General features: G+C 35.2%; 1 protein-coding gene across 1 annotated transcript in view; it reads right to left on the reverse strand.

The window, feature by feature from the left end:
- The window catches only part of CCDC73 (coiled-coil domain containing 73), a 54,136-nt gene that overhangs the window by 20,977 nt on the left and 10,354 nt on the right, over nucleotides 1-22,805 (reverse strand). Inside the window, exons 3-8 of the mRNA XM_069857514.1 lie at nucleotides 19,358-19,429; nucleotides 18,550-18,585; nucleotides 17,201-17,275; nucleotides 15,112-15,150; nucleotides 7,841-7,976; nucleotides 5,213-5,292 (exon numbers count right to left, since the gene is read on the reverse strand). Of these exons, the coding sequence (XP_069713615.1) occupies nucleotides 5,213-5,292; nucleotides 7,841-7,976; nucleotides 15,112-15,150; nucleotides 17,201-17,275; nucleotides 18,550-18,585; nucleotides 19,358-19,429 (438 nt within the window). The remainder of the gene's footprint in view (nucleotides 1-5,212; nucleotides 5,293-7,840; nucleotides 7,977-15,111; nucleotides 15,151-17,200; nucleotides 17,276-18,549; nucleotides 18,586-19,357; nucleotides 19,430-22,805) is intronic.

Genomic DNA, 22,805 nt, shown 5'->3' on the forward strand with positions numbered 1-22,805 from the left:
CTGTCTATGTTCCTGGGAATCGGGAGGAGAAAAGGAACAGTGACTATCTGGTAAAAACAGGAAGTGGCTACAAATTTGGAAGATCTTTGCTTTTCCTGAAACATTAATTACTTAATCTCAGGAGAATGCTAAATTAATTTTATATTAAAGGTTTCTACAACATGATTTTCATCTAAAATATGCCTTTGATTTTATAGTCTTGATAATCTTTTAAATATCCTGCTTTTTTCAGTATCTGTTTTCTAACCAGTTTATTCCAAGCTCCTATTGCAGCAAATAAACAGTAAATGCTTTGATCTCATTAAATTACAACTTATAGTTCCTGGAGTCATAAATATTGTGCTCTGTTCTCCCCCGCCCCTCCCATTCTGGTACAATGTAGTCTGTTTAATATCGCTCTCTCCTTGAACGCTCTGACGTTTACTCAGACAAATAGCAGAGGTTATGAATGCTGTTCACAGATAGTATCAAGAATTCTTCATGATGCCATAGTGGTGAACCAAGCATTCAGAATGCTCATAGTTTTATCTAACAACTAAGTTTGGTCTGTTTAACTTTTCTTCACAAAACTGGAATTCCATCTTATCACAGACCAATAGTTTAACTGTTCTGGACAAAATCATATAACAGTACAAAAGAAAAAGGGAAGATCATGTTACAGCTGAAATTCACAAATACAAAGTTTTACGGGAAATACAAATTTAGGTACTACTTCTAAATAAATCATTTTTTTGCTAGAGGCTTTATTTCTCAGGTATCTTAGCCATAAATAAATCTAAAACAATCTAGTAAGTACTAAGTGTAACTGCAGAATCAATTACAAAACCGAAAGACAGCAATGCTTTAGAATTCTGATATTTTGTAACCTAGTAAGGTTTTTTCCACCTTTTGCAGTAAAAACACGTAGGAATTGTACTGTTTTTACTAAAAGGCTCTGTAATGAAATATGCAAGGAGAGTTCCTACACTGAAGTGGCAAAAGGTACAAGTAGTTTTAACTTTGTAAAACTGAAAAGGTGCCCTGTGTCAATCTTCACAGAGAGCTAGATTAATGGTATACTGAACACAGCTCACAGGTTGTGTGCTGCACAAGCAGGTGCAAAAGCCGCTATGGATCTGTTACTATATATTTTCCAAAATTCAAGAGTTTACTGCATGCAGAACAATCTCACTACTTATTTTGCCATGGGGAAAGAACAAGTTCTTGTAGTGGAAAAGATGACTAGATTTTCTTCTTTGTATATAGCAGGTGGATGTGTATAATTGATCTGTAACCAAACTCAGATCTGCTAATCTACCAAAGCTGTAAGCAGCAAAAAAACTCAACCAAACAAACCACACAAACACCCAACCACCAAAATGCAGCAGAACCCCAAAAAGAATGAACACAAACCAGATCACCAAAATAATGAGAAAGTTTTCCATGGTGAGTGAAAGCACAAACTATGTAGCTGTAAAAATAATATGAAATAATTTTATACATAAGATATATATCTGTACTATGAAATTAAAAATAAAAATCACCCTCAGAGTTTTTGCTTATTTTTAGTAGCTTTTTGTAATTAATAAGATCACTTCAGTATTCCCAACCCTATAAATTAAATCAAATCTGGAAAATAATTTTATCAGTTTTTGGGGAATGATAAGGCTTTAAACCCATTCCTTTGATGTGTTTCTAGCAGCCAATGCCCAGGGACATGGTTTCAGAAACACTTCAAGCCAGTGTAAGTCAGGATCACCACAAAAGAAATAGTCCTTTTCCCTTAAATGTATTTGCCTTTTGGCAGTTATCTAAACTAAAACTTACTCCCTTTTTTTGGTAAAGTTTTGATACATACAAATTTTTCATTCTAATTTCCCTCCAGGCCACACAAATACACGTGCCAGCACAAAGTGGTGGTAGGGAACTGGAAAGGCAGCCAGGGCAGGCAGATGTAACCACTACCCAGGACTGTGCATACATCTTACGCAAGCTTAAGCGTATCCAAAATTACAACTATATCATTTTGCTCTCTTCCTATCTCAGTGCAACTCTCATAATCTTTCAGTCCTTGAGCAGCATAGCCTTTTTTTTAAAGGTTTGTTTCATTCTGCTGCTTTTCTTGGTCAGATTTCAATGCAAGTATTTTCATAGCTTCACTAGTTTACTTTTAACCCAAAATGTTGAATAGTATTCACTAACTTCATATTCCCATTAAGAACAAATGTGTGAGATCATCCTGCTCTGAGTCAAAGCAATGGCTGTGATGAAAGCTGACAGCCAAATCAAGATTTTGGTACTAAAGATAGTCACTCCCACTCCAGCACTGAGGCTACAGAGGAAAGAAGTTTGAACCCACAAACTGTCAGAGCTGTTAGAGGTCAGACAAGTCTCTAGGGCAGATAAAACCAGCTTTATAAGTTTTCCCAACTTGTGCTATGGATATGACTTTTTTCAGCTGTGTAGCAAGTGAAACCAGCCTGGTAATTCCTCTTCCAAACTCTTCGAGATATCCAAGTTTTCTCGTTGCTTTGTATCTGTGCAGCTCTACAGACACAGTCCCAGCACTGTGTCTGTATTACTTTTGCAATGGTTAAGCTAAGAACAAAGGAACCATAAAGAAACTACACCAGCACAGCTCAGTCCAAGCACCACTTCTCTCTTCTCTTACAGAGTAACCCAAAAGGCGAATCCAGAGCCCATCACGAACAGAAAAAGTGCCACTACATTATCGTTCAGATATGCACTCTCTCAGCACATAACTTTCAAAAATATTTTATAAGCAAACTGTTGAAATAGGGAATAAAATGGGCTGTAATTTTTTTTATTACAATGTTAATTTTTAACTCTGTTTTGTTGTAGAAATTCTGCATTTTGAGGACAAAAGCATGTCTTTCAATTACATACAACTTTTATTGATAAAACTATATGTAAAAATAAAAAATTGCCTACTTTTTTCAGAATAAATCATTGCTGCAGCAAAGTGCTGCAGCACTATGTGAATAATAAAAGGCTAAGCATTTAAATTCCAGTTCAGTTTTCCATCAAAATTCAGAACGAGATAGTCAAACACTAAACAACCTCTAAGAAATTCAGAAATAACCAGGATAAAGGCATTTCCTGGTGAACTGAGAAGGCCAGGTTAAGTTTCAGTTGGCCCCTTCATCTGCTTATCTAACAGTATTTTATTTAAAATTCATCTCTGGTGACCTTACAAATCAAGAGTACAGCTTAAAAAAATGGAACAAGCAATGTTTGATTACCAGAGTACATAAATCACTATCCATTTATCTCACACACCTCTGTTAGAAATTTCAGTATGCAAAATTTTCTTAAACATTTTTCTTTTATTACCTCTCAAATGACTTACCCTCAGACAATTATTCTTTGTTTCTCAACCAAAAGCAAAAAACCGAATTTATTGTGATGCATAAAAATTCCTAGCACTTCTAGATTTTGATATCTATAATATATTACAGTAAAGATACGCTGTCTCTTAGCTGAATGTCTCTTTTTCTGACATAAAAAATTACAATACCTTTTTTAAAAAAGGATTCCTTTTTTAAGGAGGTATTGTACAGTTGTAATATACCCAATCGACACAAGACACATTTATCCTCAGACCTTCACAACTATGATGATATCAGCATTCTAACAACTATGGCTCTTCTGTAGAGGAAAGTTACCACCACTAACAACTTCAATGATTTTCTGTTGCTCTTCCATCCATCAAATATGTCAGATAAATATATATAGGTTTTATATAAAATATAAAAAATATATAACCTGTAATTTGAATTGTGCAGCTAAATAAAAAATTCTAAATGCCATAAAACCTAACTGTGATTTAGAAACTAATTTGAGAATTTTTTTAGTGTTCTGCTTTACTGTTAGTGTGTTTCTCAGTCTGTTTTTGTGATGGTAAGTGTTCTGAAATCATTGAAATCAAACAGTCACTTCAGAACTTATCTTTTTGACACTGAGGTTTTCCATGTTATATTCTAGTATATAACTAAACAAATCTAGATTAAATTCATGATTAATCTTTACTGTGGCTACAATATCTTCATGTAATAAATATAAAAATTAAGTAAAGAACTACAGAAGTTAGAAATGAAACAAATTTTAAAATCTTTACCATTTATAGAAGTCTCTATTTAAGTTAAAATTTAATTTTATGTCAGGCTTCTACAGGCACCACACTCCAGAGAACCTTAATGATAAGAGGTTGTGTGCTCTTAAGAACAAAAACAAAACTAGATTCAGGAAGAGTTTTCAAGTAATTCTGTACCTTCAAATCTCTTTTTTCAGGCAAACAGAAGTCATGGTAGGTAAACATCCAATATCAGATCAGTTTACCCAAATATAACATGGTCATAGCCCTTTCTCCTCATTTACAAGTTATTGCAGCTGAGGATTAACATTATGCCAAAAGAAAGTATGTATTTGTTCCCTACATAAAATCCTCAGAGAATCAAAGGGGGAAAAAATAGTGGAATAGAAAGATGAGGAAATATGAAAAAGATGTGATATGAAAAGATACTGAGTTTACAGGACAATTTTGATTTCAGAGGGTCCCTCATCTTCTGTCAGCACTTAAGAAACAGTACAAAGGGAAAAGAGAACTTTATTCTTCCCACTATTACATACGTTTAAGGGTGCAAGTCTGAAACATACCTGGCAAATAGTCATTTCTGAATAGAGAGCAGAAAAGAGCTTAATGGTCAAACAACGTCTTTGTCTGTAGTCAGACTATTAATCTAATGTCTCAGCTGCGCTGTCACAGAACTGTCCCATTGCTGATGGAGATTCAGTTACACTTTTTATTCTTCATTCAAGACACCAGCTCATGTCTAGGACAACGGCTCTTTGTGTTCTACCTCTCTGACTAAACTGAAAACACCACTGCTACCTTTCCATATCAGATGGGAGAAACAATGACAACACAGCACAGAAAGAAGAGAGGTTGCTAATAATTAACAAGAAACAAGTAGGACTCCATAGAGGTAAATAAAAATTCCCAAGTTACAGGTACCATTCAGAGCTGCACAAAGTTTAATTGGCATTTAACTGAAGTATCTGTGCATAACAAGGGAGCATAAGACTAATTTATTCATTACTCAGAAGAGTGAACAGTTCTACTCCTTGTCCACTACTTCTATAAATACAACAGCAGCTTGTAGAAGTCCTGAGGAATCCCGTTTACACATTCAGAAATGCATACTATACTCACTTCCTTCAGATTGCTTATTTCAGTCTCTTGCCTTTTATTCACTGACGTTAGTTTCTTATTGAGCTGTATTGCTTCCTGTACTTTAAACAGAAGTTAAAACATGTTAATATCTACTTTCATATTGGAATAAATATTTGATTTATAACTTCAATTTTTAAGACTTAGACTGAAAATATGATTCAACTACTGTTTCTGGATAGTGTGATACTATGCTGGAGGATTATATCAGACGGAACCAGTTGTTCCATACCTCAAACAATGAGTTAGGACTTCTGTGTAAGTTGTTTTGCTTTTTTTAAAAAAAATTATAATTTAATTTTTAGTGTCATTTGGTGTCACTTTACTAGGATCGCTTCTCCATTAAGTCTTAATCCTAATTTTGTTTTTTAACATAATGAACCACAGAATATTCAAATAATTGAGTTAACAGAAGTACAGACTTATATGCATATGGGACATGGAAGACAGCAAAGAGGAGAGGAAAATGCTAAGAATAAGCTCTGTCCCTTTTGAAATGAAAGGGTATTTTCTCTTAGTCTTTAAGGAGACCAAGATATCTCTAGGAAGCTGCTTGAAGTTTCACTATGAAAAGCTGAAGATATTCGCTGATCCCTGTAATTTTTCAGTCACCTCTATTCAATCTTAGTATTTTGATCATCTGAGGTCTCTCTTCAACCTTTTCTGTTTCCCAATTCCTCTTCATTTCCTCCTAGTTCTTTTTCTGTTAAAGACGGTAAGCATCATGGGGAATGATGGACAACAGCCTTACAGTACAATAAGCAATTTTGCTTTACAAAAGAAAATAATGAAGAAAGTAACAAATACCTTCTGATACAACTTGGGGAAAAAAATCACAAAAGCAAGCAAGCAGGCAAAAACTGGCAAAACTATCTACTATCTTCAACAAGAGTCATGTGTTCACTCTCTAGTTTTGAAATATTTGTACTTGGATGTTGGTTAGGAAATAATTTTTTTGTTTTGTTATAAATTGTGGTATTTTCCTTATACAGTACTATAACACATCAAATTTCACTTTCTTGTTTTCCTAGATACTGCATTAATACAGCCGATAGAGAACGGTTTATAAATTGAAACAATTTGCGTAAGAAATGGCTCGTATACTTTCTGCCTGACTTTTCCACTGACTGCAGTTTCTTGCCCAGAATTTACAAGTTAGCTACGTATATAACTGCACATCTTACACACTGCAATGCAAACTGAATTCTCTCTGCAGTAAAAGACACAATGAAGTTTAGCTGGTGGACAGATCAGTTTCTTGAACAGAAGCAGTTAGTAACATGTTTAATCTTTTCTACAGGTTCAGTTGGAACTGCTGATAAATATAAGTAGGAACATGGCAAAAAAGTGTATATATGCAGTTTAGATAGTGTAAATAGTGACAGTAAATGTTATATTTCTATGAAACTGCAAAAAGACTTCATCTGACAGAACAGGAAAGCCCTGTCCAATTTAAATAAAGCGCTTTTATCTTATTTTGGTTTTAATATTAAGTATTAAACTATTACAAGTTTTGAATACAAAAGGTAGCTTGAGTTACTGAAATACAACAAATACACATAAAACATGGTACCAATGTAATCAAACTAGATCTGAAAAATTTTTGTGTGTGTGTGTGTGATTTGGGGTTTTTTTGCTTGTTTGGGGGTTTCTTTGTTTGTTTTGATTTATAGAATTACCTCTCTCTTTCACGAAAAAATAATACTCTTTTTTTTTATGTCCTGTGTATGCATTTACATGGATGAAAACTGCAGGCACACAAAACAATAAACAGCTCCACATACTACACATACACAGTGCGGTTTGCATAGAAATTTATCACTTCGTTATGAGAAACAAGGTTTTGTCTCAAATTAATAAGTATAAACTTAATGCAAATTAGGTATTTTTATTACCAGAGGTTACCAGCTTTATTATTTTATGGATAAAAATTATGATTTTATATAAAATAAAAGTATACAGAATAGTAATTTTTTCTGTTTCAACACATGAATAGGGATGAGGTATAGACTTATAAAGCTTGAATAGCCATATAGTCAGATCTACGTAACACTAGTAACTGCATAAAATTATTCACACCACCCTATTTATATACTGAATTGGTTTCAAGATGGTATATTTCTGTACAACAAAAGAATTTTTGTTATTTCATTACTGTTTTCTGTCCATTTCCCAACATCAAACCTACTTTAACTAGTATTTCGCCTATTTGCTTATTCCTTTACTTTCATCCCCTCATTTGAGCTAGTACAACTTTTTATGTTGATTATGTTGAATGGCAATGGGAAGATGATCCAAATTAAGCATGATTTTTTATTTCTCTGGAAGGCGTGGGTCTGCTGGTAGGCTGTTTCGTGCACAAATCAGCTCCTCAATATAATTTACTATCTAGTTACTGACACAACAGCAGCAGAGTATCAGCAAAGAGCAGAAGAGGTACAGGGCCTGTGCTGCTTAACCTGGCACTCTCACAGACACACCAAGGAAGCTACTGAGGTATAGTAATCATCAGTCAGTATATTTGATTCTTCCGAATTGTCAGCTGTCTCCACCTCAGTATTGCCAAAATACAGAAAAACAAATCTTGGAGGACATTTAAGATATACATACCACTGTGCTCTAGTTTTCCGTGAATACCTTTTACAATTCCAAACTGACAAGCAATAGTAGCATAACACTTCTCAACTTCATTCAGTTTCTTATGATGCTCCTCTTTTGCTGTTAAGTGCATCTGTAATTTTTGATCCTGTTGGAAACATAAATGAAGCACCTACTTAAAGACAGTAACTAGCATGTATAAACCAACTCTCCAAATGCCTTTTAACATAATAGCCTAAATTCAAAGTAATTCCTCAAATACCTCAGTTGTCTGTTTCATAACTAATGACCAGTTCCCATTTCCAGGTAATCAGAGAGCTGGAGCCCTTCTGCTATGGGAACAGGCTGAGGGAGTTGGAGTTGTTCAGCCTGGTGGAGAGAAGGCTCCTGGGAGACCTTTATGGAAGCCTTCCAGCACCTGGAAGGGGCGTACAAGAAAGCTGGGAGGGAGTTTTTAACAGGGGCATGGAGTGATAGGACCAGAGGGAATTACTTTAATTTGGAAGGGGGAAGATTTAGATCAGACATTAAGAAGAAATTCTTCACAGAATTTGGAGACACTGGCACAGGTTGCCCAGGGAAGTTGTGGATGCCCCATCTCCAGAGGTGTTCAAGGCCAGGATGGATGGGGCCCTGAGCAGCCTGGTCTAGTGAGACATGTCCCTATCCATGGCAGGTGGGTCAGAACTGGGTGATCTTTAAGGTCCTTTCCAACCCAAAAACATCCTGTGATTCTATAATCTCATTCCAAAGACCTTCAACTGTATGTTAGATTATGAAAAAGACACTTTAACATATTTTCACATTATCCCTTCTATTTAGGAGAACTTTTATGTAAATGTCTGCAGAACTGTTTTATCTGTTTTCAAATCCTGATTTCAAGTTTTCCTCTGTTACATGTCTTAATCATTTTATTTAATCTGCCACTGTATTGTGAACACAGCCTAAAATGGTAATGCTCATCCTCCTGCCCTACCACTCAGTATAGCTTTGCACTCTCTTATTCCTTTGATATAGGATGTTCATGCACATTAATGCAGTACCCACCTCACATGAGCTATGCCTTCCCTGCTCATATCATTGGCTGCAGTTTCAAACCAATACAGTGGCTTCAGCAGCTCTGTTTGTACCTCATTGCCCCAGCTGCTTATTTGCCCCTACAGCACATAAATCTGAGTACACCACACTCTCAGGTCACACCAACACAACAAAACATGGGGCTTGTTTAAAAATTATAGACAGCTTAAATCACAGTGCCCATCACCAGTTGCCCCAGCACCTTCACAGAGAGACACAGGGCAGAAATGAGTAAGCGGCTGGAGACACTTTAACTTCGGCAACAGTGCTTGCCTATGCATCATGAAAATAAGGCCTATAGACATTTATTCTCTTCTGTTACTTTAAAAAAGCAATCTATTATGCAAACAGTGTTCAGCCTTCTTTGTAAAACCAGTAGTCAAAGCGCTATCTTCCTTTTATGGTCCTAAATGCTTTCCAGCATAACTTGGTCTTACTCAACAAGGAAAGCTTTTTAAGCTATATTACAATACAAACTCAAACGAAAATATTGAGGTTTTGCCAATACAGCACTGTTCAAAGTATAGGGCCACAAAGATAATCAAGGGATTTGAGCACATGATATGAGGAGAGGCTGAGGGAGTGGAGCTAGGACTTTTCAGCCTGAAGAATTGTTGACTGAGGGAGGATCTTATCAATGTGTACAGATAGCAGGGGAAATAAAGAAGATGCAGCCAGACTTCTCTCAGTGGGCACCAAAAAGCTGACATAAAGCGAAATACAGGAAATCTCAGTTAAACTTGAGGGCAAAAAAATTGCTGTATGGGTGGTCAGACATTGAAACAGGTGTCACAGACAGGCTATGGAGTCTCCATCTGTCGAGATATTCAAAACTTTACTGGACATGGCCTTGTGCAACTGGCTCTAAGCAACCCTGCAGTGAGCAGGGCAGTGTCAGACTAAGCCACTTCCAGAGATACCTGCCAGCCTCATCCAGTTCTGGGATTGCTAAAAATGACACAGTGCAAGAACAATTGGGAAAGGATTTGTGTATCTGAAAAATTTAAATAAAAGAATTTTAGCATACTTGCTAAAAACCAGAAGTGTATCAACTACTTCTAAAGAATGGTGGTGACTGATTTAGATTAGCGTTCAAATGCAGATTAATATGCTATGCTTCCCAGAAAAACATAAGTAAACTCGAATGAATAATTATTAATTCCTCAGTATCGATTAGCAGCTGTAGTATCTTGAAATATGATAAATTCAATACTTTAAGATTACGTATCTGTAAGGGTGGTGATTCTAAGTGCTTTTGCAAGCATCTAAGATTTTATTTTTCCTTCTACTAACATCTTGGCCTAAGTAATATCTTGTTGCAATTAATCCCACAAGGTAATTAAGTAGAATGCATTTAAGTTTCATAAACTTTACTAATTTCTCTCTTGTGTTGTGAGGGGGTGATTGAAAAAAAACATTCACAGGAGTCTATGTTAAGTGATTGATGCCACTGATTTAAAAAAAAAATTATTTGTTATCTTTCTTTCACATACACCATGGGTTTTGCATTCCTTTTTATACTGTATTTTTGTTAACAGCTTTGTAGGTACTATTTGGTCGATTTTAGAATTCATTTTCCCTGAGAAGAGTGGGTTAAATTAATTCTTCAGAAAAGATATCCATTTATTTAGGCACCTAATCTATTTTTATTCTACAGTAGAACAACACAGCAATTAAAATGAATTGGGCCAAATTCACTCCTGTGTGCAAATTCAAAATTACACAAGGATGAAGCTGGCCTGGTCTGCTTGGCTTCCGTAAGGCTCCATTTCCATACTGTAACAAATGTAATACAGGACAAAGCATCAGAGGATAATAAAAGCTGTTAGTAATCAAAAGAAATTACCAACATAAGGCTAGCAAAACCAGATATACAATACAAATTTATCATGTTTTATAAGGTATGAAATTAAACACACTACAGCAAATGGAAAGTTATAATGGAAGCACTGGTAAAGAAACACCACCACTTACAGGATCACTGCAAGAGATGTAGGTTGGGAATGTTCCTACACTTTCTTTCTCCTAATCAGAAGTGAACTGTCGATGAACTGTGCTTAACTAATGCTACAATGCGAATTTATAATAGAAAAAAAACTAAAAAGGAAAATTTATATTTGTTTTTCCTGATAGTAGTTCAGGTGCATTTATCTAAGAGATCAATGAACAGGGAGGCATTGCTAATTTAAGACTTAGACAGCTTGTGGCAAGATCAGAGTTTTTTTGCACTTCCTTTTATATGGACTTTTTCTGTGTTCTCTGAATTTCTTTCTTAAGTCAGCAAGATCATGTTAGTTCCTCCTTCTCACTAGAAAAGTAGAAATATGCTTCATTAGTAACCCAGGGCTCTTTCCAGTAAGAAAAGGGATTGGCTCGCTTAAGAGTTTTATTAAGAGCTTACCACTTGCCTACCTATGATTTTTGAAGGCAAGCTGCTCTCCAGGCTTACTGCAACAGTATAATAAAAGCCTGAGTATGTGATTCTGTTGCTCATAGTGTAAAGGTCTTAAAACATTCTCCCATAGAAGACAATCAAGAAACACCAGGAGATACTGCAGGATAGGGAGGGTATGACCCTGGAGTTGGAGTAAGAGCTACAAAATCTTGGTTCTCCTTCCTAATGTCTGATACTGCAAGAACAGGAATTATTGCCCTGCCCTCCACCAGTAATAAAGATAAGCTGGGATGGGGAGTGGAACTGATTGTGGCCATATGGTTTGTTGAGGCACAATGATTTCTTGGTGGAACTTGACCAGAGAAATAGCTCAGGGTCAGGTAGGTGACTGGAGGAAGACAAAGAGGGAACTGCTCATATCTCAAAGATATTCTGGAAATTGAGTCACTAGTCAGAGTTACTCAGTGAAGCAGAAGGTGGTAATTGGGAGGTGAAAGTGTCAGAGAAACAAAGGAGTTGTAGCGGCATGGAGATCCAAGGCAAGTTCATGTGAAAATTATGCAAAGGGTTACCAACTGTAAATCTTCAAAACAGTCCTTTAGTTTCCACCATTTTTCTACTTAAAAATAATTATTTCTGATTTATACTGTATCACTGCCTTCTCACCATATTTTTAAACAACATAGTAGAATTACAGGCAAATTCCTACACAATGTGGAAAAGAAATAACAATAACCTTCCTACCTTAGATTAGTAAGAACAAACTAACTTTTAAAATTATATTTAATGTTTTACAGGAATTAATTTTTCATTCATTTGGCAACTATATCTGTATAAGGAAACTAAATGGTGACAGGGAAGCTCTGAGGAAATGCTTGTACTGTTGTTAAAGTGTGCCGGGCGTGTTGGCCTGTGTGAAGAAGCACTCATGTGAGGAGATCCTGGGCACAGCTCAGGAGATTGTCTACTGGGAACAACAGGGGTTATTTGGATGCAGCTTCCCTCTTTTGAAGGGTAGTACAGCTTAATGAACCTAAACCATTTCATATCACATGACTGCAGCTTCACTAAATGGTCCCACAAACATTTAGTTTACTAGTATAAACACGGTCGGCAAGTGAAACTAGACTAATTACCAGTCATTCAGAGGGGCAGTCACCCCATCTGCTTTACTCATTAATACTGATATACTGAATCACTACCTTGTAGGCAGTGATGTCTCCACATTGACTACACAGAGATCTTGCACTCCAGATTTGCTCTTCTGAACTGCAACATGAGTTTTGGTCTCTAAACCAAGCAACCCATGCTGGCCTTAATCTCATTCTTGAGGGTCTTTTTACATTTTAGCACCATGATATCTATTTAAGATTTAGGTACTACAAAAGACAAATAACTCTAAATGTTCACTCTCAGACATGCCCAGGATTAGACAATGCCAGTTCTCAAAGCAACACATGAACAGATGAAAAGTGTTTCAGGGTTTTTTTTCAACCCTGCATCAGCTTTTATTCTACGCTGAGAGTTCTTGCCTTCTACATTGTATCACCTGCCAGCAAATGCATGAAGAGGAAACCAAGACCTGACCAAGGCCATTCTCCTCCATTTTTTTACTTTATTTCAGCAGCAAGAGAAAGAACCCACACTCAAGCTTATTCTATCAGACTCTAGCTTTAGTCATCCTGTAGCCTCCTGATTGCATAAGTGCTACTATCCATATGAGGAGAGGTGCAAAGCGACTATGCTGCACACAATAACCAATACTTACTGTGGAAACAAAGGAAAGATGGAAGAAAAATAAAGCCTCTATTTCTCTGTCTCTATACAGTATTTCAATAGGAAACAAAACCTTCCACTATTTCAAAAGTGAAGGAGTGTCTGAAGTAACTTAGTCTATTCAGCTTGGAAAAGAGAAGACCGAGTGGGGACCTCATAGCATTTTACCGCTTCCTCACAAGGGAAGGAGTAGGAGCTTATCTCTTCTCTCTGGTGACCAATGACAAGACCCAAGGGAATGGCAGGAAGATGTGCCAGTGCAGGTGTAGGCTGGATATTAGGAAAAGGTTCTTCCCCCAGAGGGTGGTGGATGGAGCACTGGAACAGCTCCCCGGGGAGGCAGTCACAGCGCCGAGCCTTATAATATTCAAGAAGCATTCAGACAATGTATTCAGACACATGGTGTAAATTTTGGGGTTTTCCTATGAAAGGGTAGGAGTTGGACTCAATGATCCTTGCAGGTCCCTTCCAACTCAGGTCATCTGCAATTCTGTGAAAATTCTAGCAGAGGTAATAAGAACTATATTGTCATTACATTTTTACATAAACTTAACTGGATGGCATGTTAAATTATGGTGTATGTGCAATATATTAGCATATGCTAGACTAAAAGAACAGAACTAAGGGAACAAACAAGAACAAAATGCTACTTGAATAAGGCATGCTTAATTCCCAGCACATACAAAAGCTACTTCACTGACTGGCACAGTTTCTAAGGTGCCCGACAGAAACTAAACTGTATTAGCCCCCTGCTGCATAAGATTGTAGGAAAGAATTCACTTGTGTTTACTTTGTGCTTTTTTTGTTTTCATCACTTCACATTAATATGGCCAAGCCATACGTTATGTTTAGTGCTACACACAAAAGAGAATTTCTAACCTCAATGTTTTAAAAATATTCAAATAATCAATTATTGGAAAAGTTTATAAGAATAAGAAAGCAGCACAGATATATTTCCATCTTAGAGAAAAAGAGTTGTGATTTAAATAGTCTCATTCATATGGAAGACTGAGCTTGTAAGTTATGAAAGAAAAGTAATATGTGAAATGACCTAAATGTAAGTTCAATAATTTTGTATATTTTAAACACATTTTTAGATTAGATGTATTTTAAGAATAAGTATCAGTTAAAAGTGAAGTAAGACAAAACACATTTTATGTTGCCTTTGATCTTTAACTTGTAGCCTTATCTCCCAGGTCAGAGGGCACATTATTCAATTTCACCATATTTTGTGTAAAACCACTGTAGCGTTGAAGATGACTTTCAGTACAAATGTCATGGTACTTAAAGCTAAACTGGACTCTAGTTTTTTGAGCTTCTTAATTAAAATCACAGTTTGTAATGGTCTGACAATATTATCTTTATTCTTTCCAGTTGAGCAGCAGCAGAATTTTCACAGCATTTATTCAATCAAGCTTAGCAATGTTTCTGTGCTCACTCTTTCACTTCCTAAAACAGACAACAGGGTTCAGAGCAACTATGCTGTCACTCTATATAAATTTATTCTCTGTGTCAAAGGGAGTAAGCTGGACTGGATGAAATCTAAACTGTTCAGGGGAGCGGATGTTAAGAAGTAATTCTGAGGAGTGAAAAAGCGAGAGAGGAAAAACATTACCAGCTTTTCTTAAAAAAATCCTAAAAACTACTTGGAATTCTCTATTACTTCTTTGAGAGGAATATGCTAGATACTATAAGTAAATATAAGAGTAATACAATTACATTATTCAAAATGCATGCTATAAAAAAAATCTTCACTCTAATATAGAAAGAGAACAAATGTATTAATTCCACTTTATGCAGTGAGGAAAAAAAAAATCCACTAGATAAATGGCAGCTATCAAGCTATAAAGACTAAAAGCTTTGTATTTGAAAGATTTTCAGATTCAAAGCTGATACCGCATCTTTTGGTTATTTGCAACAATTATCACACATCATTTAATTACTAGAGTTGGTTAGCATTCACATTACACTCTAAGCAGACATTTTCTTTTCATAAAAACTATTCTGTATTTTTTTACTTTTATTAATTTCTTACCATTTCATTCAGTTTCTTTTGTAAAGTGTATTTTGAAATCTGTAAAACAAAAGAGTTAAATTGCAGTTATGTTTGTTCTAACAACAACCTGCTTATTAAGTATTCTCATACTTAAAACTTAATAGCATTTATTGCCAATCTAATATAGTTATACTGGTTTTGAATTAATGATGAGACTATTTCTTTTATCATTAGATCACATTATGTAATTGCACTTCAATATCTAAACTATGTAAAAATGCTTTATGCTGATTCGTTACTAGAAGAATTTTGAAAATGCATTAAACTTTGTGTTTTCTGGCATGCATCATAAAAAGTAATGTATACATGGACTACAGTCTGTAAACTAGACTCTAGAAACAGAGAGAGAAGAAAATAGGTATTCCCTCAGGTCCTAGAGGAATATAAGTGTGTTCCCTATTGAAGGAAAAAAAAAAATCTAGGTAGATACTCTGAATGGTAGCTAACAAAACATGTGGTACTGACAATTGAACTCAAACACTTTTCCACACACCATTAACATCAGAGTTTTCACTAGCATAACACTTTTGATTGCAAGAGCTTCACTCTCCATTTCTCTTAGAACATTTAAAAAAACATTGACAATATCCAGAAAACAAAAATATAAATGTCAAAGAACCCCATGTGTGTAAATCTTAAACACAAAATATTTCTAGAAAAACACTAAGCCTAGAGAACTATCATTTTAAGGCAGAAATCTGACACTGTGGATAGGGAGGACTACAGAACCAAACCAGAAATTCCTCACTCTTATTTCAGGCTGATTTCCAAACAATTTTTCTGGGTTCACAGGTTCATTGTGACCTCCTGCTTCCTCAAGTCACCATAGAATTTCCTAGATCTGAACTACACTGGTACACAAATGTTTGAGCTGTGAACATTAAACATCTAGTGTTAGGCCTTCTTTTTTGAAATTTCTGTTTTATCTTACAAAAGAAATGCCAGTGGAATCTTTCATTGCTTTGCTGCCCACGTATTATGTTCAGCAGACCATGGAGGGATATTCTACATCATCTGTACTATGCCGAGTTTGAAAAAGGCAACAAAATCATTTACAGCTATTGCACAGGTGGCCAGCCATGGGAATAAATTTCTTTTGCTCCTTAACTACCATCAGTGTTAACTAACGATTAAACAGTCTGATACCAAGTAAATGCACCCCTTTATAAGAGAATGTTAGTAAGAACCAAACACGTTGCAAAATCGTAGCTAATAATCCATTATAACCATTTTGTTTTCAAAAGAATTAATTATCCTCTTGCTCAGTTTTTGTGTAGAAAGATAATTAGTTCCTGACAACACTTGAAACCTGGCAATGCATTACAATGCTAAATCTCTCCTGTGTTGTACAAAACCCTTCCCAGTTCTACTCTTTTATTCCATTTTCAATATACCTACCTTGGTCTTTAGAAGAAAATTAAATACTAGTTATGTCCCTATTCCTTCCTTTATTTCAGGTAACTGAATCAGAGCCACAAGTGCTTCAACAACACATAACAATATAAAATACAACACAAAAATAACACCAAGTGGCACCAGAGTAAATTGTGCTTTTATCCAACAATTTTACTTTTACTGACAAATGGGCATTAGAAAGCCATGCATTAAGTGGTAAATACAGAAACCTCCAAGTGAAATAAAAGAATAGAATAAAAACCAGGTAGTACTGTGAGTTGGAGGCTGAGTATGAAAATTGTTTCTGTTTAGGAGTCCAAAACCAGACTTTCCAGATAGGTGAGAAGCAAGAAGACAAGAACAAAAAGAAAGAGGAAGATCATGAAAATGACACAAAACCACATTTCACACGCTATCTGGTCTTCTATTGAGTCTGCAGTTTCTCTGGAGTAGAACAACTTCAGCTGGAAGGCTAACTTACAGTACTCTTGACACTGAAGACCAGAACAGAAACTCAGTGTTAGAGAGTGAGGTGTACATGTACTAGAAAGATTATATGAGAAGGCCTTAAAGACTCTCTTAAAATAACCTTCTTCTTACCAGTGCAAAAAAACCCATAAAATCAAGACCCCTGCATACCAAGGGAAGTTATTTAGCAAAAGTAATAGTTTACCTGTAATGCTTTCAATGCTTCTTTCAGTCCACCGATTTCTTTTTCTTTTGTTTCTACAGCAATTTGATATTTTCCCTTTTAACAAAAGCTGTACTTCAGGATTTGGGCAGAATAAATGCATTTACAACAAGAATTTATCAACAAGAATGTTACTAAGATAAAGCACTATACAGCTATGACAGAAAAATTCATTGGTGAAAACAGGTGAAAATTCAGCTAATAATTTTAAACTATACATATATATTGCTTTTAAAAGAAAACTGACAACGTGACAGTATGTTTTCACCACTTAAGGCTAGTTAGTAAGTTTTCAAATTTTCTACTCAGGGAGAGATGAGCCTGACAGAAAGGCAGAGTTAATAAGTTACTGTAGTTTTTAAAAAAAACACTAAATAACAAAGAAGGTATCAGATAAATCCATTTTCTTATCCACTGTAGCAGTATCTTCACAGAAACAACCTTCTCAGCTTTTCCAGTCCACAAACACTGAATCACAGAACCATAGAATGCCAGGCTGGAAGGGACCTCAGAGATCATCTGGTCCAACATTTTAGGTAGTACATAGTTTATATGAGATGGCCCAGAACCCTGTCAAGCTGAGCCTTCATTAATTACTAAACACATACAAGCACATTTTATACTTTATATATATATATATATATGCATGTATACACACACATATACATGCACATGACTATTTGCAAATCTCTGGGCAAGTTCTTATGGAATATATAGCATACTCATCCACTCTTATCATTGGGAAAGTTAAGTGAAACAATAGAGTCTACATGTAGACATTCATTGGCTTCACTCTTTGAAACAGGCTCCTAGTATACCAAATGTAAATATTCAGAAGAGGAAGCAGGCACTCAGCTTGATATAAAAACTCATTTAGTTAAGAAAAATCTTAGAAATTCAGGTTTAAGTATATCCTTCTTCAATTTAGCCCAGGTTCCTTAGGAAAGCAGCTGAGGTAAATAAAAACACCACTAAAATCTTGGTTTATTAAACCAGTTACATTTGTTATTTTTTGACTAGAACATGAAAATTCTCATGACATTTTGTCCCAAACCCCTACAATAAATAATCAAAGATGACTTATTCTCCATTTTTAGCATTACCAGATTTTAAAGTGACATTTCACAAGTAATTAAAAAAATTCTACAGGCTATAAACAAAAAAAGCAAAAGTAAAAAAAGGTTATAAGGAAATTTCTTCTGCAAAGGCCACAACAAGAAAAATCATTTAATTGTACTTGATACTTAACCATTTTCAGTAAGTTACATAGCATTATTGTTTGCTCATGCACTTCACTTGACTACAAATAACAGGTAATTGTAGCAGAGTACCTTTTCTTCTTCCATGGCAAACATCCTTGCCTGTAACTTGATTGTCAGTGGCATTAAAACAAAAAAAGGAAAGCCAAATCAATACAGCACATGGGTTTAATTTTATTCATACAACTTGACAAGATAAAATAGTTCTATTAGCCTGCAGAGTAGTGTACGTCCTGCTATTTTTCTGCAACAGTCACAAGCTTGTGACTTAAAAATTATTTGTTTGAGAAAGAAAAACCTAATGGCTTCTCAATTTCTTTTTTGTGTGATCTGATGACACAAAACATCAGTGATAAACTCTTCATCACAATGTGCAACAGTTTCAGTTCCTAAGACTGTTCTCTGCAAGCTATTTCAGAATTCACGCTTGTTGAGCGTGAGAGAAAGAGAAAAAAAACCACAACCCTGATTTGAAAGACTGAAACACTTTCTAATATTGAACAGAGTAAGTTATGTGGTAGATCCTCTACCATGGTTTATGTTTAAGTTTGCAGAGGACATGCCATCTTGGAGAGGGGACCAACATCACCACTTTCCCCGGCAAAAATAAAAAGAGATTAAGAGCAGAATTAGCTTCTCCAGAAATTTTTGTAAAAATAAAAATGAAAAATCCCAGGAAGACTGATTTACTGGAAAGAGCTGTCGAAATACAGGCATTATACTGTGTTTTGGAGAAAGAAAAAGACCTGATTGCCTCAAGCTGTATATTCTAACATTTTGTATGCAACAGAAAGGTATTTTAATACTAACTGATAACTCGTTATTATACCATTGTATTTTAAAATCTTATAGTCAAAGCTAGAAGGCTTTCTTTTGCTACCTGTTTTTTATAAGCTGCCATAGCTTCTTTGTTTTGTTGGTGCAATGTGTCCGTCTGATGCTGCAGAGTTTCCTGCTCATGTGAAATAACAAGTGAGTTTTAAATATTAATTTAGAGGAAAACATACATATAGTATTTCAGAAAAAATCTGATTCCTTGTTAAATGTTTTTAGAAAGATGACTGACTCAAAACAGAACCTTTAGACTATCAAGAGACGTTGTTTAACCAGTAATCCTCTTTTTGGTAGTGGCTTCTCTTTAATTCATGGCAGGTAACAATTCTCATTTGTGGAATTCAGATTTGTTGTTGCCAAGACTGCTACAAGCAACTCTTACCCATTCTATCAACCTGCAGAAGCAATCCAACACCTATTGCAATTTTAAGACAGCTCCCTGACACAGATCCAGGTAGTTATAAATAAGGAGGCATTTTTAAGGAAGTGAATAGTTCATTATTGAAATAATTTACATTAACAGGCTAAGTATTATGAGACATTTGTGAAATATTTCACTACTTCCAAAGATCCAAGTAGTTATTAACAGAATTCTAACTATTATCTCCATTAACAATAATATAATCCCATTAAAAAAAAAATGTTTTTCTGATTTTAGTTAAATTTTAGTCATTTAACAAATCACATGAAAAAGCTGAAGGAGGGCAGAAAAAATTAAGCACAAGGTCATAGAGTAAGATTTTTATCATCCTATTGCCTGGCTTTACTCTCATCCACAATTACAAGAAAATAAGTTAAAGATGTACTACTGGTTTTCTTCTTGTTATTATTTCACATCATAATCTCACAGACTAATATTTCACTCTGCAAGATGGAAATATTTAACATCTTTAAGCATCATTTTCCTATACAAGGCAGGCAAAATACACCCCATAATCAAAGTGAAGTAATAGGGGAAGGTTTCTTTGTAAGATCAGGTTTTTTAAGTTCTAGACACTAAAAAAACATCAGGTAAAGGTAGTCAAAAGGCTCTGTCTTGAACAGTTATCTCAAAATACAGATGAGTGTTAGGCTAAGAAATATTAGTGTGAAGTAGTAAATAATTAAAAAAAATAAAAATTGAGAATATAAAAAAGAATGACTGGGAGAAAATAAATCAACCATTTGTTTCACACAGGAAGTCTAATTTCTTCTCCTGTCTTAATGGAGAGTTATACAGACATAAAGCTGGTTCCAATACTGCTACTTTCTCCAGCAAATTGGTGTTGCTTTTCAAGGTCCACAAGTGATAGCTACTGCCCTTTGATACAAGGCAAGAGTGTGTGAAGGTAAGGTGTTTCATATTCACATGCACATTCATTAATTCCTTGTAAGACAGGCAGAGAAAGTTTTGATTGGCACCTAACAAACAATACTACATGGACAAATATTCAAAAATGTGAATTTTTGATCTTAGATCTGTCTTCAAAGACCCAGGTTCTCTGGTAGTAAAAGGGTGTGCCAAGAATGCTAGAAAGCCAGAAACAGTACTGCAGCAGCAGCAGATCAGCTGTTCTCAGTGGATTATTCCTACTCGCCATAGGAATAAAATTTTATATCCACAGAACTGTCAATTAAATGAACACTTTTTAGATTTAGGATTATGGGATTATAGATTTAGATTATAGGCATTCAAGCAAATATTATATTATGATTTATGTAGATATAAGTTTGATTTCACAAAACTGTCATCCTATATACAGTTCTGTCATTGATGTCATTGATGATTTCCAGTGATACCTGGAAATAAGCACTACTGAGCTCTTCATAATATGTCTTCCTTGTACTGTATGTATGTAAGTCTTGTATTTTACTATACAAGAGAGACCGGGATGTTTCTACAGGTATTTATTTCCTAACAGGCCTCATAGCTGTGACAATTAAATAAAATTATTATATATAAGTTTCTCAGAAAAACAATTTTGGTATAAATTTTCCACACATATCATGCAGGCAGTGCATGGAGAGTAAAGAACAAAGTCACTTTTCAAAAATATAAGCAAAGTCACCTTTGATATTGGATGTTGTACTAAGTATAACATGTATAGTCATTAGATTTAAAGGAATTTTGTCTCTAGTTATTCTGTTTTCCCTACTCTGGCATGGTTTTTTCCGAGAGCAGCAACAGTACTCATAAAATGCAGACAAACATCTGCTTTAGAACTGTAATACTAAACCAGAAACTTAGTTCAAGTCATGTATTTATTTTAAACTAGCTTGCTAAATTTAAGGTAAAAGAAAACACATACTAAAACACAGAAATGTTGACTGAAGGAGAAAATGTAACAGAACATTTGATAAGCCAGGGGAAGCTGTCACCTAGTGAACTACTATCGAGGTCAATGTGATTCTGCATTCAGAAACCACCAGGTCACATATTCAATTTAAATGTCATACTTAGCATTTTTATCTTACTGGAATCTCCAGAACTGGAAACTCATATGAGCTTTTTCCTTTGAAGTTCCAGAGCTGTACATATGTGCTTACATGAAATTCCTAAAATCTACAACTCATTGTTTACATTAGGTTTGCCATGTCCCAATGTTAAATGCAAAGTGCAAGAAAAAAAAAAGTTCACCTATCTGCCTGCAAGTCCCATCTTTTTATTAACTGTAAATTAAATTGCTGTTAAGGTCTCAGCATGTATGGAAATCATCCCTTTTGAACTCAGGTTATTAAGGACTGCAATGCAAAGCAAAAAAGGGTAACAAACTGAAAGCACTGTTGCTTTTACAAATATAAAATGTTTCCTGTTTCTGTGTGCACATATATATCTTGCAGGAAAAAAAAAACCCACATAGTTAGGATTATTAATTTAAGATGGTTAGGATGAACTCCAAGATGAAATAGTCTTCCTTTACTACTAAGATGTTAAATATCCCAAGATCAAGGATAGCACTGAACTTATTGTTTTTTCTGTGATCATAAAATATACAGAGTAGAGCCTTTTATCTTGTGACCTAGTGACAGGGGTCATAGGTTTGATTGTATTAGAGAAGGGAATGGATTTCCTATGAAAGCATAACCTCAGGAGCCCTAACCCTAAGAAGAATGTTATACTTATTTTACTGAAAACTTCATTCTGAGCATTTGAAAGCTGACAAATCCCTTCTGAGCAGGTCTAACATAGAAGTTGCTGTTTAAAATAATTCTTTGGAAAATTGTCACCTCCAAAACATTGCAAGTGAAGTTGTTTGTACAACTCTGCTGGTACTTGCACTTGTCAAAGACAATCATAATACAGAGAAGCTGCTGTGTAGCTTCCCCCACACTAACGTGTAAACATGCCTCATGTTAAGCTAAACGTCTTATTGCTTCAGTATTTATATCCCTTTTGACTGAAGATTTCCAGTTCTGCCAAAGATTATGAGGGTACTCTCTTGTTAATCAGATTTCCAGATCACGTGCAATCCAAATCAATATAAAAACTACAGAAGTTCATAGCTCAGCAATAA

Source organism: Phaenicophaeus curvirostris, chromosome 5 (genome assembly GCF_032191515.1).
Source record: "Phaenicophaeus curvirostris isolate KB17595 chromosome 5, BPBGC_Pcur_1.0, whole genome shotgun sequence".
Lineage (NCBI taxonomy): Eukaryota > Metazoa > Chordata > Aves > Cuculiformes > Cuculidae > Phaenicophaeus > Phaenicophaeus curvirostris.